Source organism: Hylobates moloch, unplaced genomic scaffold (assembly GCF_009828535.3).
Source record: "Hylobates moloch isolate HMO894 unplaced genomic scaffold, HMol_V3 SCAFFOLD_71, whole genome shotgun sequence".
Lineage (NCBI taxonomy): Eukaryota > Metazoa > Chordata > Mammalia > Primates > Hylobatidae > Hylobates > Hylobates moloch.
This window is the reverse complement of record NW_026652346.1, coordinates 246,964-262,573: the sequence shown is the minus strand read 5'-3', so window position 1 is coordinate 262,573 and position 15,610 is coordinate 246,964. Positions and strand designations below refer to the sequence as shown.

Below are 15,610 nucleotides of genomic sequence, written 5' to 3'. Positions count from 1 at the left end.
TGTAAGACACGGGAGTCAGGACCCCTGTGGAAGTGCTTTTATTGGCAGTAAGGCTGATCGTACAAAAAATTCTCAGAGCTTGATGGGACAAGGTAGTCACAAGTATGGATGATACAGGAGTGAGGAACGGGGGACGGCTCAAAAGAAATCAACATCGTCTGGGGCATCCAGGTCCCGATATTCCACAATGGCCCTTGGGTCTCCACGAACCATCCTGGGAGGCGAGAGGTAAAGGATGAGAGCTGAGGGCTCCCAAAAAGGAGTTTGCAGGCGGCAACAAAACTTGGGCCTCTGCCCTCCTCACCTGTTGCGAGGTTTCCCAGGATAACCTCCCTGGCCTCGGAAGGCATCGTAGTTCCCTCGACCAGCACCATACGGGGCGTGGGGATATGGAGGGCCTCCTGTGGGGACTGCAGGGCGGACAGCACCAGCTATGACAGAGATCAGCGCTGAGTTGCAAAACTATGTCCTCAACTCCATCCTCTGTTTCGTTCTCCCAAAGCCACACACTCACCAAGCCCCTTCATCTCCCTCCTGTACTTACCTCCATAGCCCAAAATTGGGGGCCGGGGCTGACCGTAGGGCATCAGGCCCTGGGGAGTCTGGTGTGGGTAGGGGAGTCCCGGGGTCAAACCTGGGGGGAGTACAACACGGACAGGGACATGAATTACTGCGGGGGCGGGGAGGGGGATACGGGTACAATTGACTTCTAGGGCTATGGCCTGAGAATGGGGCAGAAACTTCTCAGGGTGACATGTTAAAGAGAAACGGGAGTCCCTGGGTAGTCAAGGGAGAGGGGACATGCGACCTTCATGGATCGTATCTTACTCTGGGCAGGGCCAGGTGGCTGGGCCGGCTTGATCTCAGGCAGAGCTGGGCGCTTAGCATCAGTGAGGAAGTTGTTAAAAAACGCGACCTCCTTTTTCACTTCCTCAATTTTCTCTGCATGCTTGTTGAAGATATGTTTGCGCACAAACTCAGGACCCTGGGTGGAGAGAGGAGGGGGTCAGGACAGCCACGTAATGGTTGCCTCGCTCCCAGGCCCGACCTGGAAGGATTCCCAGCTCCCGCCGGCCAGTGCAGTGAGGCTTCCTGTCTCAACCCCACCTCCCACCACCGTAGCACGGCCATTCTCCAACGTCCCAGACCTTGAATTTCTTGCCACTGAGAGGACACAGCCACTTATCCTTGCCCAGTTCCTGCGTGTTAGAGGTGACGAACTTCTCCACTTCCTGCTCTGGGTCTTTGCGCCCCATCTTCTGGGCCTCTTCCTCTGAGAGTGACTCCCGCACACTCAGCAACGGCGTGAGCTTCTCCTCAAACGTCTTCTGCCACTCCAGCACTGTGGTTTGGGAACAGAGGAAGGCAGGTTGGGAAGGGAGCCGGAAGGAAGGATGGTGGCAAGGGGTTGGAGGACCAAGACCAGGGGCAGCTGGGGACAAAGGGGAACCTGGAGCTCACCTTCCCCGTGACTGATGCGGTTGGGTGGCATGGGCCCCCGAACGTGGATGATCCCACAGCGATTGGGCATCTCATCCTCATTGGGGTACTCACAGGTATTGTAATAATCCAAGGAATGCACGATGCGCAAGTAAAGAAGGAGCTTGTCCAAGACCTAAGGGAAGTGAATGCGAGTGTTCAGCACCTGCCCTCACCGCCCGAGCCCCCACGTGCCCCGCGCTGCCACTGGCACCTTGATCAACTTCTCATCCCGCTCCACGTTGATCTCTGCCGGGTTCCCTTCCTTAGGAGGCTCCTCAGGAGGAGCGCCCCCGCTGCTCCCCAGCAGCTCCTCCTCCTCGGCGCTCACTTCCTCGATCAGGTAGTCGGTGATATTCTTCAAGATTGGGTTTTGTGAGGGCAGGCTCTGATGGGAGGAAGAGAAGCAAGTAAGGCAGAGAAAGACCTTTAGGGGAGGTAACCTGAGACCTTCCACAAGTGAAAGAGCAGCGAGGGGACAGGAGTTCACCGGACATAACTGGCGCCTTTTGCCCCCTTGAGATTTGTTTTTATTTTAGCTTTTGTTCTACCCCAGCCACAAATGATCACTAGCATCCCCCCAGTTCTGCTGGAAGCTGGAGGAGATGCTACCCACACACAAAGGGGCAAATGAGTGAGCAGGCGAGTGGGTGCAAAGGGTCAAGGCTACAGATAGGTGAGGTCAGAGGTGCCCACAGAAGAGGCACTATCAGTTACTTCTGACAAAGTCCTTTGGGGAGTCACTGACCGTTGGCAGGGGAGGCGTCCCTGGTTCCGAGGCCCAAAGCTGGGTCCTGTCGTCCAGCGTGTGGATCAGCTTGGCCGCCAGCTTGATGTCGTTGCGCACAATCTGCTTGTGCTGGGTGATGCCGTTGATGTTGCGAACGCGCCGGGTCAGGTCCCTGTTCACACCAGGGCTCAGCTCACACTCCCGGAGCTGGAGGGCAGACATCATCAGCAGCTTACCCCACTTACCCCACTTGCCGGGGAAGCAGCAGCTGTAAGACCCTCCCCTCTTGAGCACCAGCGATTGATCAGACTGCGAGCTCCCTGGGGACATAGGTCCCCTCCATGCTAACGCCCTAGAGGCTTGCCCAGAGACAATGTAGGCAGGCAAAACGGTCAAAGAGTGTGCAGAACAACCAGACTATCAGATGAACAAAGTCACGCAGAGGTCCTGTGGGATACAAAGAGTCTCCCTTCCTCTTCCCCACAGTCCCACCCCCAGCACTCACACGGATGTTCTGCAGGTTCCAACAGATCTCTTTAATGTTAACACTGCGGTCGAAGGTCACCCAGCCACGACGGAAAAACCTACACAAGAAAGAAAATGTTAGCGCAGTCAAGCGAGGGAGTTGGTGTTGGCCATTAACATTGCCCTGCACTTTTCCCTCCAACGCACGGAGTTACTCACCTCCTCTCTGGCTGGGGCTCTGAGAGCGCCACCCGCATAAAGCCTGGGTACCTTTTACAAAGCTGCAAGAAGCAGAAAACCAGCCCCATGTAGTGACTCAAGGATTCATTCGCTTCTTCCTCCAATCCCCCACTGCCCTCAGAACCCTACAGACTAACTGCCTTGTCACTCTTCCCATCCTTGGGCAGGGAAAAACCACTAAAGGGCTTCAGAACACCAGCACCTGAAAGCCAATGGCGCTATCAGGACTAGTCCTCGGAGGCCATGGGCCCTGGGGAAGGGGCCTCCCTAGCAGGTGAAACGGGGGCATCTGTCACAGGCAGGACCCCACTGCCTTCCCTCTGCCCTCCACTTCTCCATCGGCCCTGCCCTGACTCCACGGGTCCCCACTCACGGAGATGATCTCGGCCCGGGAGATGTTGGGTGCGATGTTGCGCATGAAGAGGGAGCAGGTCTTATGCAGCGGCCGTGGCTTGCACTCCAGCCCCGCAGCGTCCTTGGGCTTCTCCCATTCTTCTTCCTTGGGCTTCTCCTTCTCCTTGAGCCCTTCTTCTAGGCAGGAAGGGGGGTAGGAAGGAGTTGGTGCGTTTTTATTACTGATTTTGGTGGAGAGGATAGAGAAACTTCCCCCTAAAAGCCACCCTCCCTCCCGTCAATGTCGCCAACCTCTCACCTCCCCACCCACATTAGGAGGAGAATGCACTTTAAAGCAGAAGAGAAACCCTACCGGCCTCCTCCTTCTCCTCCTCAGCCTGGCCGCTCTCTGACTCCGACTCGGACTCCGACACGCTGCCCTCGTCAAAGCTGTCGTCCCCGCTGTGCTTCCGGTTCCGCTTCTTGCTACTCTGCACGAGCCACAGCAGAGGGGACAAGTCAGCGTGCCAGGACCCCAGCCTCAACACTCTGACCCCAGGCCACAGACACCTCACCTTTTTGGCTTCCTTCTCAGAGTCTTCTTTCTTCTCTTCCTTGTCCCCGTCACCCTCCGACTTCTTTGTTTTGTCATCATTAGAACTGTCATTCTCAGCCTATGGTAAGAGACAACCACTGGGGATGTCAAACCTCCCCTCCCACCTTTATCAGAGGTCCCCCACCCCCCACAGCTGAGGCCACAGGTTCATTTTCCCCACCCCTCCCAGAACACAGCCCCCTACTTCTAGCTCCTATGGACCCGTGCCCTCCCCCTCCCCCAGGCTGCCGGGGGCAGCACTAGGAGATCCAGGGCTCGGACCTGCTTGACGTCTTCCTTCTTCTCGTCCTTGTCATTGGTTTTGCGCTCCCCGTCCCCCAGGCCTGCTCCAGCCCGTCCTTCTTCTTTCTTGCCGGGCTCCCCAGGCTTTCCTGCCTGCTCCTCCTCCTCCTCCTGCTCCAGGATGCGGAGATCATTCTCCGTGCCTCCTTCCATCTTAATCACAGCTACCAACAAAGGGAACAGAGGTCACAACCCCAGGGCCCTGGCTCCTGTCAACCAGCTTCTACCTGGTCCCCAGACACCCCCACCCCCATGTGGCCCAGATGCCTGCCACCCCTCCAAATCCGCACACCTGCATCCAGCATCTTGACAATGGCATCAGCTTTGTCTATGTCCAGGAGAAGGTTATCAAACCAGCCAGTGTCCATGAGGGACAGGAAGACCCTCAGTCGGTTTTGCAGGGCCCCCCGGGCCTCCTGTCGACGCTTCCCCACCTCATCTGGGTGGTACTTAGACCGAAACCTGGGAATGAAGCGGGGCAGGGAAAGACAAAACAGTTATTGGAAGCCAAGGCCAGGATGTGGGAAGGGGCCCAGGAAAGACAGGGCATATCCCCCTTCCTCTCACACCCACAAAAGGTCATCAAAACAGAGAGATTAGGGGATAGGGGTGCGCTAGAACCACCCAACACCCCAAAAGGAACCAGAAGTTGTGTTCTGAGAAGATTTGGGGGAGAACCAGGAACTAAGAGCTCTGGATTTGGGAAGACCAATGACTACAGGGGGACGCCAGGGTTGGAGAGGCAGATTTATCACTTTAAGTCTCTGGGAAACACTAACGTAGTAAAAAGGTGTCATTTCCCAAAGCTTCAGAGACAAAGGCTCAGGAAATAGCAGGCCCTGAAGAACCTCCCTCTCCTCACCAACCCCAGACTGCAGTCATTCAAAAACTGCTCCCGCCAACTCCCTCCACCCCGAGGTGGAAGACAGAGGGCCAGACAGCAAAAGCCCACAGGCAGGGCACCTTTCTCCACCCGTGGGAAGATAAGCAAGATGGTGAAGGGACAGGAAAGACCGAAGGGAGACACTGGAGTGCCCTTTAGAGCCTCAGGTCCTGCCCACAGGGGGAGAGAGAGGAGAGGGCTGGAAGGTTAGGGAGAAGAAAAATAAAACATTTCAAATAGGACCTCAGAGGGAAAACAGAAGAAATGAGGAGTATGAGGAAAAGGGGAAAGGGAGGAAAGGAAAGAGTGTGAGAAAGTCCCAGAAACTGAAAACAAAGGGAAAAACTAAAGATCAGAGAGAGAAACTGAAAAAACCAACAGGGAGGAAGGTGGTGTTAGGCAAGGAGCAAGAACAGGAACAGAGAAGAATGAAGGTGCATGAGAAATTAGGACAAAGACACAGAGCAATTTGAGAGAGGGGACAGCGAAGACAGAACAGAACCACGAGTGGGGCAGAAGAGGAAAGGAAAGCCGCAGGCATCACCTCCAGGATCTTTACCTTGGCCGCTTGGTCAAACAGAGCTCAAGATTTAACTAGCGGTGCCCAAGGCCCATGCTGGCTGGTGGGCCACCGGCTGGCTCCTGGCTGGGCGCCCGGCCGAGATGCCCTGCCCCGCGGGACTCCGCAGTGGGGCCTGACTGGCTAGCTGCCTGAGCAATCACATTCAGCTAAACCGCTGCATTGTGCACAGCAGTGCCCTGCCTGTCTGCCTGGCCGGGGCCGCGCAGCTCAGCCCAGGGGCTCATGTATGGGCTGGGTATGGTGGGGGTGGAGGTGGGTTTGCTCCGAGCTCCGTCGATGAGCGGGTGTAGTTCCCAGTTCTGGCTCTTTTCAAGGAGGAGGAGCAGAAAGAGGATGAGGAGGAGGAGGAGCAGGAAGGGGGGAAAAGATGGTTGATTAAAATTAAAACATCCACAAAAGGAAAAAAAATTAAAATTCTTTTTCTGTCAAACGACCCTGAGATCTTTGCTTTTCTTGTCTGGATTCACTCGTCGTTTTAGGAGGATGCCACAGCCACACAGGGTCCTGGTGATCAGGGATGACAATGACCCAACACCAACAAGTGGGAAGCAGTCTGTCTGCTGCCCCAAGGGGCCAAGTGGCTCTGGCCTGCTGCCTGGAGGTGTCCCACTCTCTGAGGACAGCAGGACAGGAGATAGGGCGGGGCGGGGGCCGTGGCAGTCGCTGAAGTGAGGGGGAGACCCCATCAGCCAATGCTGTCATACTTCCCGACCCCCGCCCCCAGAAAGTTCTGGACAGGGGAAACTGGGAAGAGGACAGGGCTGTGGCTCCACCAGTGGGGCCAGGGGGACATGCCAGGGCAGAGGTTCAGGGAAGCAGGGGCACTCACCACTCCTCATCTTTGTGCGCCAGGAAGAAATCCTGCATCTGCTGCCTCCGGAAATCCAGCTTATAGTCATTATAGCGCTTGACGGCCTCCGTCTCATCCACCGAGTCATCCAGGGAGAGGAGAAACTCCTTGAAGGTCTTCATCACGGGCGGCGGCACACCCAGGTCAATCTCTGCAATGCTGCCCAGCCTGGAGGGGACCCCGGTCAGGAAGGCTTGGTTGTTGGGTAACAGTGGGAGGCTACAGGGGCCAAAGTAGCTAGGTGCCCCTTTCCTTTGTCCACCATGGACATCATCCCAAACCCCAACAGCTACCACCCCCACCCCAGGGACATGCCTCTGTGTGCCTGACCCACTCCCTGTCTTCAGCCATGGCCTTCAGCAACCCCATCCATCCCCTAGGCCTACCAATTCCCTTCTCCTGAGAAGCCCCGCCCTTACCTGGCCTGGATAGGCAGGACATGGTGCTGCATGATGTGGACATCAGGGTGGCCCCAGGGCTGAGGGGGGCCATAAGTTGGGCCCCCACCCCCCCCAGCATAGGGCATCTCATAGCCACTGTGGTATGGGTCAGAGCTGTGCTCATCCCTGAAGGTGGGGGACACAAAAGTAAAGCAGAGAAGGGAGTCACCTCCCCAGAGCATGAAGGAGGATGGACAGACGGGGGCACACACAGCATGGTCTCCCAGACAAGGGTTTCAAGGGACAAAGAAACGATGGGTGATGGGAAGCTGAGAAAAGGAAATGACAAAGATTTAGGCACAGGTGAGGGGAGAAAGGGGAGGCCCAGGTGGAACTGAGGCGAAGGGGAGGAGAGGGAAACCGCTCCATCTCACCAGTCTCGCCTCATGCGCTTCTGTGGCGGGCTGAGTTCATGGCGAGGTGGTGAGAAGCGCTCTCGCCGATTCCGGTCATAGTCCCGATATTCACCCCGACTACGGCGCTCACGGCCACGGTCCCACTCTCTGGCCGTAAGAACAAGTAACAAAGATTAAAGACCGGGCACGGTGGCTCATGCCTGTAATCCAAGCACTTTTGAGAGGCCAAGGCAGAGGAACACTTGTGGCCAGGAGTTCGAGACCAGCCTGGGCAATAGTGAGACCCCTATCCCTATAAAAAATTTATTTTTTAAAAAGGCAATAATTAAAGATACAGCTGGATATGCCACAGCCACACTCCTAAACAGGCCGTTCTTCCACTCTGAGCTACCAGACTAAAAAGCCTACAATTATAAAACTTCACTCCTAACAGAAAAAGATTTTTCTCTAGTCAGGGCAAGCCACTGCACTCCAGCCTTGGCAACAGAGACCCTGTCTCAAAACAAAACAAAACAAAGATTCTTGTCTAACTCTCCATGAGTTCAGCCAATACCCAAGAACTGATGGTTCTCCAACTCTTCTCCCAGCCTGGCCTTCCGCCTGAGCTCCAGACCCACATGAATCACCCCTGCTACAGGCCCGCTTACGGGCAGGAGGTCGGGGCTGCAGCAAGCTTCGACTGCACCAGTGCACTCAGCCCGGGTGACAGAGGGAGACCCTGTCTCTAAAAAATAAAACAAAAAACTTTTTAAAAATCATCTCCTAATAGAAGTCCATCACCCCCTCAAATTCAACCTGTCAGAATCAAGCCTATTCAGCCGGGCGCGGTGGCTCACACCTGTAATCCCAGCACTTCGGGAGGCCAAGGCGGCTGATCACGAGGTCAGGAGATCGAGACCATCCTGGCTAACACGGTGAAACCCAATCTCTACTAAAAATACCAAAAAAATTAGCCAAGCATGGTGGCGGGTGCCTGTATTCCCAGCTGCTCAGGAGGCTGAGGCAGGAGAATGGTGTGGACCCGAGAGGCGGAGCTTGCAGTGAGCCGAGATCACGCCACTGCACTCCAGCCTGGGTGACAGAGCAAGACTCTGTCCCCCCCGAAAAAAAAAGAAAAGAAAAAAGAATCAAGCCTATTCATCCCACCACTATGGGCCAAATGTCTTTTCCTCCCCCCGCTCCCCACTCTGCTGTATCAACGGAACAGCATCTCTCCCCAGCTGTCATTCACTACCCTCACCGCTAATTACTGCTCCTGCTAATCCTCTGCCTCAAAGCCTATCAAAGCTGTCCCACTCTCTGCCATCCCCACACACCGTCCTAGTCCTTGTCCTTGGCCAGTGTGGCTCCTGCAGCCCTGGCTGCCCGCCTGCTTCTGGTCTCTCGCTTCTGTCTCCCCACTGGCAGGCGGACCTTCCTCAAACACAAGTCTCATCACATCACACCCTTAGTTCCATGCCAGTAAGCAACACTGTTGTTTTAACTTGGGCTCCTGGCTGTCATTCCAGCCTCTCGACCAGTCACCAGCCTTCCCACCAGTCACCACCAACCTCCCAACCAATCACCCGCCTCCCCCATCCTCATCTTCTTCTTCTTCTTCTTCTTTTTTTTTTTTTTGGAGACAGTCCCACTCTGTCGCTCAGGCTGGAGTGCAGCAGCACAATCTCACTCTCGGCTCACTACAGCCTCCACCTCCTGGGCTCAGGCAATTCTCCTGCCTCGGCCCCTTAATACTCTTAAAAATGACTGAGGACACCAAAGAGTTTCTGCTTATGTGGGTTATATCTATCAATACTTACTATATTCAAAATTACAACAAAATGTTCCAAAACTTTCATTTTTAAATTACACAGTAAGATGAAACAGATTACATGTTTTTATGAAAAATGGTTTTCCAGAAAAATTTTGGTGAGAAAAAGTGGCATTGTTTTTACATTGTCACCAATCTCTCCAAGTTCTGGCTTTGTAGAGGATAGCTTCTACACTGAATCTGTTGAGATATTTTGTTCTGCTTGAAAAATGAGGCAGGCCGGGCATGGTGGCTGACATCTGTAATGAATGCTAGCACTTTGGGAGGCCAAAGCAGGTGGACTGTTTGAGCCCTGGAGTTCAAGACCAGGCTGGGGCAACATGGTGAAACCACCTTTCTACTAAAAATACAAAACTTAGCTGGCTGGCTGGAAGTGGTGGCTCACGCCTGTAATCCTAGCACTTTGGGAGGCCAAGGCGGGCAGATTACTTGAGGTCAGAAGTTTGAGACCAGCCTGGCCAACATGGCAAAACTCTGTCTCTGGTAAATACACAAAAATTAACCGGGCGTGGTGGCAGGCACCTGTAATCCCAACTACTCGGGAGGCTGAGGCGGGAGAATCGTTTGAACCCGGGAGGCGGAGGTTGCAGTGAGCCCAGATCACGCCACTATATTCCAGCCTGGGCAACAGAGTGAGACTCCATCTCAAAAAAAAAGAAAGAAAGAAAAAAAATTAGCTGGGTGTGATGGCATACACCTGTAGTCCCAGCTAATCAGGAGGCTGAGGTGAGAGGATCATCTAAGCCTGGGGAAGTCAAGGCTGCAGTGACCTGTGGCCATGATCGTGCCACTGCACTCCAACCTGGGCAACAGAGTAAGACCCCGTCTCAAAAAAAAAAAAAAAACCAGAAAATCAGGCCTCACGCTGATAAGGAGTTGGAAAAGCCTTTTCAGATTAACTGTAGGTATTCATTTTGGATACTACCCAAAATTCAACAAGAGGTAGGTTTTTTTTCTTTTCATTATGCTACCTTGTCCAAGAAGGAAGTAGTTTCTCACAGGCTAGTTAGAACCTTCAATCTGAAATAATATCAGTGAATATTTCTTTCTCTGCTACATTAAAATCCCCTGTTCTATCTTTCCCTTTCAATGGACCTTGTGTCTCACACAATATCAAAATGTATTCATCAGCATCACTGCCTATCTCACCAAGAAAGTCTTTACTTAATGGGAAGCTGTCAAGCTCACATTAGTACAAGTTTTCCAAAATTTTAATTTCCTTTTTTTTTTTTTTTGACAGGTTATCTCTCTGTTGCCCAGGTTGGAGTGCAGTGGTGCCATCAAGGCTCACTCCCACCTCCACCTCCCAGGCTCAAGCCATCCTCCCACCTTAGCCTCCTGAGTAGCCGGGACTACAAGCATGTGCCACCACCCCCAGCTAATTTTTGTATTTTTTTGTACAGACAGGTTTCACCACATTGCCCAGGTTGGTCTCAAATTCCTGGGCTCAAGCAATCCACCCACCTTCACCTCCCAAAGTGTTGGGATTACAGGCATGAGCCACTGTGCTGGCCCAAAATTTTAATTTTCACTGGAAAGTTCTACTTCATCACTGGCAACAAATACCGACAGCTTACACGGAAGTAACAGGTTCTCAGTTCATTTTCAAGATGTCTGCCAAATACCCAAGTATGAACAATCACTGTTTGTCAATCATTCAAGTAAAAATAACATCCCATGGAAAAAAGCTGTTAGTTCAGCTCACTCAATCACATGCATACTCTTGCTCAAGACAACTAACGCAGGCCTGTAATCCCAGAACTTTGAGAGGTCGAAGCGGGTGGATCACTTGAGGTCAGGAGTTCAAGACCAGCAAACATGGTGAAACCCCATCTCTACTAAAAATACAAAAATTAGCCAGGCATAGCGGCACGCACCTGTAATCCCAGCAACTCGGGAGGCTGAGGCAGGAGAATCGCTTGAACCCGGGAGGTGGAGGTTGCAGTGAGCTGAGATCGCCCCACTGCACTCCAGCCTGGGCGACAGAGCAAGATTCTGTGTCAAAAAAAAGATGTACAGTGAAGATTCCAATTTAATCAAATTTAAATGTTTTACTCTTTCATCAAGAACCATTGACGGAACTGGCTTTTTTTTGTTTTGCTTTTTGTTTTTTGAGACGGAGTCTTGCTCTGTCGCCAGGCAGGAGTGCAGGAGTGTGATCTCAGCTGACTACAACCTCTGCCTCCTGGGTTCAAGCAATTCTCCTGTCTCAGCCTCCCGAGTAGCTGGGACTACAGGCGCGCACCACCATGCTTGGCTAACTTTTGTATTTTTAGTAGAGACGGGGTTTCACAATTTTGGCCAGGATGATCTCAATCTCTTGATCGTCTCGGCCTCCCAAAGTGCTGGGATTACAAGTGTGAGCCACTGCGCCCGGCTGGCTTTTTTTTTTTTTAACTCTTTGCTGTCACTGCCTTGATGTTTGGTAAAGCATCAACAGTTTTACCCATCATTGCTATGGCACCATCAGTGGAAATGGCAATAATACGTAAACATTACCACAAAAACTAATTTTAGCCTCAGAGACCCCTATGGTCTGTGGACATCCTGAGAAACAGGACTCTAACCAAACTAGAATATGCTAAAAGCACACGTTATGTCCACAACTCCAAGCTGTTCATGTCACTTGTGTCCAGGGAATTCCCACTGATATTTCCAAGTCTAGCTAAGTGTCACTTTCCAGTGGGTCCCTGACACATGAACTCCAGCACCGCTCCCCTCTTTTAGAGATCTGTTCCCTCAATGCTTACCCTCTTTATAACTTCCATTATATACACTCATTTACAGAATACATCCATGGCCATTCTGATCCCCCATGCCAAGCCCACACTGTAACACCCTAAGGTCAATAACCACATCTTATAACCAATTAATCCAATCAGCACTGCCCTATGAACTCTGAGATTTTAGGCAAAACAGTGACAAGAAACCTAATCATGTATTGTCAGGGAAATAATCTGACAACCTCTCCAGTCAGATCAACTCTATATTATTATTTTTCTGAAGCAATCTTCCTAAACTATAATTTACAACCTGGGCAACAGAGCAAGACCCTGTCTCTACAAAAAATAATTTTAGACCAGGCACTGGCTCACGCCTGTAATCCCAGCACTTTGGGAGGTCGAGCTGGGCGGATCACCTAAAGTCAAGAGTTCCAAACCAGCCTGGCCAACATGGTGAAACCCCGTCTCTATTAAAAATACAAAAATTAGATGGGCGTGGTGGTAGGTGCCTGTAATCCCAGCTACTCAGGAGGCTGAGGCAGGAGAATTACTTGAACCCCAGAGGCGGAGGTTGCAGTGAGCCAAGATTGTGCCACTGCACTCCAGCCTGGGCAACAGAACAAGACTCTGTCTCTAAATAATAATAATAATAATTTCTAAACGTTAGCTGGGCGTGATGGCCTCCCCCTGTAGTCCCAACTTCTCAGGAGGCTGAGGCGGGAGGATCGGTTGAGCCCAGGAGGTGGAGGCTGCTATGACTGCATCAATGCCCTCCAGCCAGGGCAGCAGAACAAGACCCCATCTCAACAACAAAGCTAAAAAAAGCAAAAAAGCACGCTTTTCGTGCATGTATAAACTTCTTCATACTCAAACTCTTAGCTCTATAGCTCTGATCTGCAGAGAATTTCAAAAACCAAGCCACAGCTAGTTATTTGACCAACAGCAAATAGGCTGAACCACAGGAAACGGTCCAGTGAGCAATTTCATAGGGTTCGCCCTCATAAAAATTACAAGGGGGGAAAAGAAAAGCGACGCGGGTGGAGTGAAACGGTATGAAACGGGGACAAGATGAAGTTAAAAACGGCTCACCTGTCATTCCAATCGTCCCCTCGACGTCTTTCATCTCTCTCGCGGGAACGATCGTAGTCGCTGCGCTCTCTTCTGAACTTGTCCCTGCGCCTTCGATCGTACTCGTCATCACTGTCACCCATGGCACGGTCTGAGGGGGCCTGGGGACCGGGGAGGGGCGGTCGGAGTGGTGTAAAAGGACGAGCTGAGGAAGGGACCGTCCCTCGTGGGCACCTCGCCCGCTTCCCTCCCAAGGCCAGCCTTCCGCGGCGCCCACCATCCTGGGCCTGAGGACGCGGCTCCAACGCCTCCACTCGCCCCGAGATTCTCCGCGCCCGCCCCCGTGGACCCCGGTTCCTCTCCTGCCCCAGCAGGGTCCCCCAGGCTCCTCCCCTCCCCCACCTTGGAGCGGCCGCGGCCGTTGGACTCGCGCTTGGACGGGCTGGATTTCAGGGCGACCTGGGTCGCGGGCGCGCGACGAGGACTTCGAGGAGGGCGAGACGGAGACGGAGCTCTTAGGTAGAGGGCCGAAGAGAGGGGAACAAAAGTGGGACAACCTAGGATGGGCGGTAGCGCGCGCGACTCGCGCTGCGCCTGCGTCACCCACGCCTCCGAGGCACAAAGCTCCACCCTCGCGGCCGGAAGTGGAACTAATAAACAGAGCCCGAGGGTGGGGAGAGCAGGGCGTGATGGGAAAGGGGCGGGGATCTCGCAAGTCTCGCGCGGGTTTTCGAGACGATACGGCTCGAGCGTTAGGAACTACGGGACCTCGGCTGAGCCAAGCGCGGCCTCGGGGGGCGAACGAGCCCTGTGGGCGGGAAGGGAGAGCGGCAGTCGAGGGTCGGGCGACCCCACATGTGTCGGGGTTCTAAGCCAGTTGTCATCCAGCCGTGTTCCCCCCGCGGGCCTCCTGACCTCACCGTAGGTGATTTCGTACCCTCCTCGGGCAGGGCGTGGGCTTGGGAAGCGCAGGCGTTTAGGGGATGGAAGATGGAAGCAACCATTTTAAAGCATCGTATCCCACCATTTTCTGCTCCAAATACCCAGCCAAAATTGGGTGCCACAGTGCGCACTAAATGCACAGTCCGCCGTTCCTGCTTTTCCTCGACAAAGACGCCCCATCTTTAAGTAAAATTGGCAGATCTCAGTTTTAACCCCGCTCAGTACTTTGATGAAATAGGCTGTAAGTTAACGCCCTAAACAGTATGGACCGCCCAGATTCAATGGATTACCACCCCCCCGGAGTAACACCAAGGCCCCTCTCGGTGAATTGAGTGTGAGCCTTAATAGGAAGGCCAGCTGAGGTGGCTCACGCCTGCAATCTCAGCGCTTTGGGAGGCCGACGTGGGAGGATCACTTGAGCCCAGGAGTTGGAGACCTGCCTGGGCAACATACCAAGACCCCTTTACAGAATATTTAGGGCCAGGCACATTGGCTCACACCTGTGATCCCAGCACTTGGGAAGGTCGAGGAGGGAGGACTTGAGCCCAAGAGTTCAGGACTAGCCTGGGCAACATAGCAAGATCCCATCTACACACAAAAAAATAATAACTGGGCTTGGTGGGATGCCCCTGTGGTCCTAGCTACTGGGGAGGCGAAGCCAGGAGGACTGTTTGAGCCCAGGAGTTCAGGGCTGCAGTGAGCCTTGATTGCACCACTGTACTCTAGCCTGGGGAACAGAGTGAGGCCCTGTCTCAAAATAGATACATAGAGGAAATCTTGCCTCCTCCCTGAGGCATGCTTGCTCCCAGCACTCAGAGGAGGGTAGTGACAGATTACAAGAGTTGTCAAAAAAAACTGGACCTGAGTCAAAAAGACTCAGGTTCCACCATTTAAGAACCATGCAATCTGGGGGAGTCACCTCTCAGCTCTGATATCCTCACATGTAAAACTGCAGACAGTGGCCAGGGGCGGTGGCTCACGCCTGTAATCCCAGCACTTTGGTTGGGTGAAGTGGGCAGATCACTTGAGGTCAGGAGTTCAAGACCAGCCTGACCAACATGGTGAAATCCCGTCTCTACTAAAAATACAAAAATTAGCTGGGCGTGGTGGCAGGCGCCTGTAATCCCAGCTACTCAGGAGGCTGAGGCAAGAGAATCACTTGAACCCAGGAGGCAGAGGTTGCAGTGAGCTGAGATGGCGCCACTGCATTCCAGCCTGGGTGACAGAGCCAGACTCTGTCTCAAAAAAACAAAAAAAAAAATGCAGGCAGTAACAACGACTGGGCTTGTAATGGGCTACTGGGAGAATCAGATGAGACAACAGACTTGGAAGTGTTTTGTAAACTCGAGGGATTATTATTTCTTGATTGGAGAAAGAGGAGACAGCATTTGGTGACGAAGTCATACAGGTGGATATCAGGGAGAGTGATCAATCGAAGGATGGGAACTGGAACTGAGAACCCAGCAGGTACTTCTAGGAAGACTCAGCAGTCAGTGGTGACGGTGGCTGAGAGCTCCTGGATGCGCCAGGCGCTGCAGGCCTTGCACAAGATGTGCCCATCCAGCGGGTAGCAGCCCTGACACTCGCCCTCAGAGGAGAGCAGCAGCCCACACTCCTGTTGAAAAGAAGCAACAATTGGCCGGGCGCCATGGCTCATGCCTGTAATCCCAGCACTTTGAGAAGCCGAGGCAGGCGGATCACAAGGTCACGAGTTCAAGACCAGCCTGGCCAATATGGTGAAACCCTGTCTCTACTAAAAATACAAAACTTAGACAGGCATGGTGGCCAGCACCTGTAATCCCAGCTACTC

The 15,610-nt window shown here is 53.1% G+C and overlaps 2 protein-coding genes across 4 annotated transcripts in view; both read right to left on the bottom strand.

Annotated features, from left to right (window-relative positions):
• Positions 1–22: 22 nt before the first annotated feature.
• Positions 23–13,228, bottom strand: LOC116463847 (serrate RNA effector molecule homolog). Of its 3 annotated transcripts, none has more exons than XM_058434874.1 (20): positions 13,136–13,228; positions 12,880–13,019; positions 7,276–7,404; positions 6,881–7,027; positions 6,441–6,629; positions 4,438–4,607; positions 4,125–4,309; positions 3,823–3,921; positions 3,621–3,738; positions 3,288–3,445; positions 2,894–2,955; positions 2,715–2,793; positions 2,228–2,416; positions 1,694–1,867; positions 1,462–1,615; positions 1,149–1,342; positions 829–985; positions 545–646; positions 305–431; positions 23–214 (listed from the first exon to the last, which is right to left on the bottom strand). In XM_058434874.1, the coding sequence occupies exons 1-20, from the start codon at positions 13,136–13,138 to the stop codon at positions 139–141; spliced, it is 2,652 nt and encodes an 883-aa protein (XP_058290857.1). In that variant the 5' UTR covers positions 13,139–13,228; the 3' UTR covers positions 23–138. The 3 variants fall into 3 exon arrangements, with proteins under 3 accessions (XP_058290857.1, XP_058290858.1, XP_058290859.1); XM_058434875.1 differs by having other exon boundaries at positions 545–634; XM_058434876.1 differs by having other exon boundaries at positions 545–634; positions 3,288–3,442.
• A 1,904-nt stretch (positions 13,229–15,132) lies between these two features.
• Positions 15,133–15,610, bottom strand: part of LOC116463836 (thyroid receptor-interacting protein 6) — a 7,574-nt gene continuing 7,096 nt past the window's right edge. Inside the window, exon 5 of the mRNA XM_058434871.1 lies at positions 15,133–15,487. Coding sequence (XP_058290854.1) covers positions 15,284–15,487 — 204 coding nt within the window. The 3' untranslated portion in view covers positions 15,133–15,283. The remainder of the gene's footprint in view (positions 15,488–15,610) is intronic.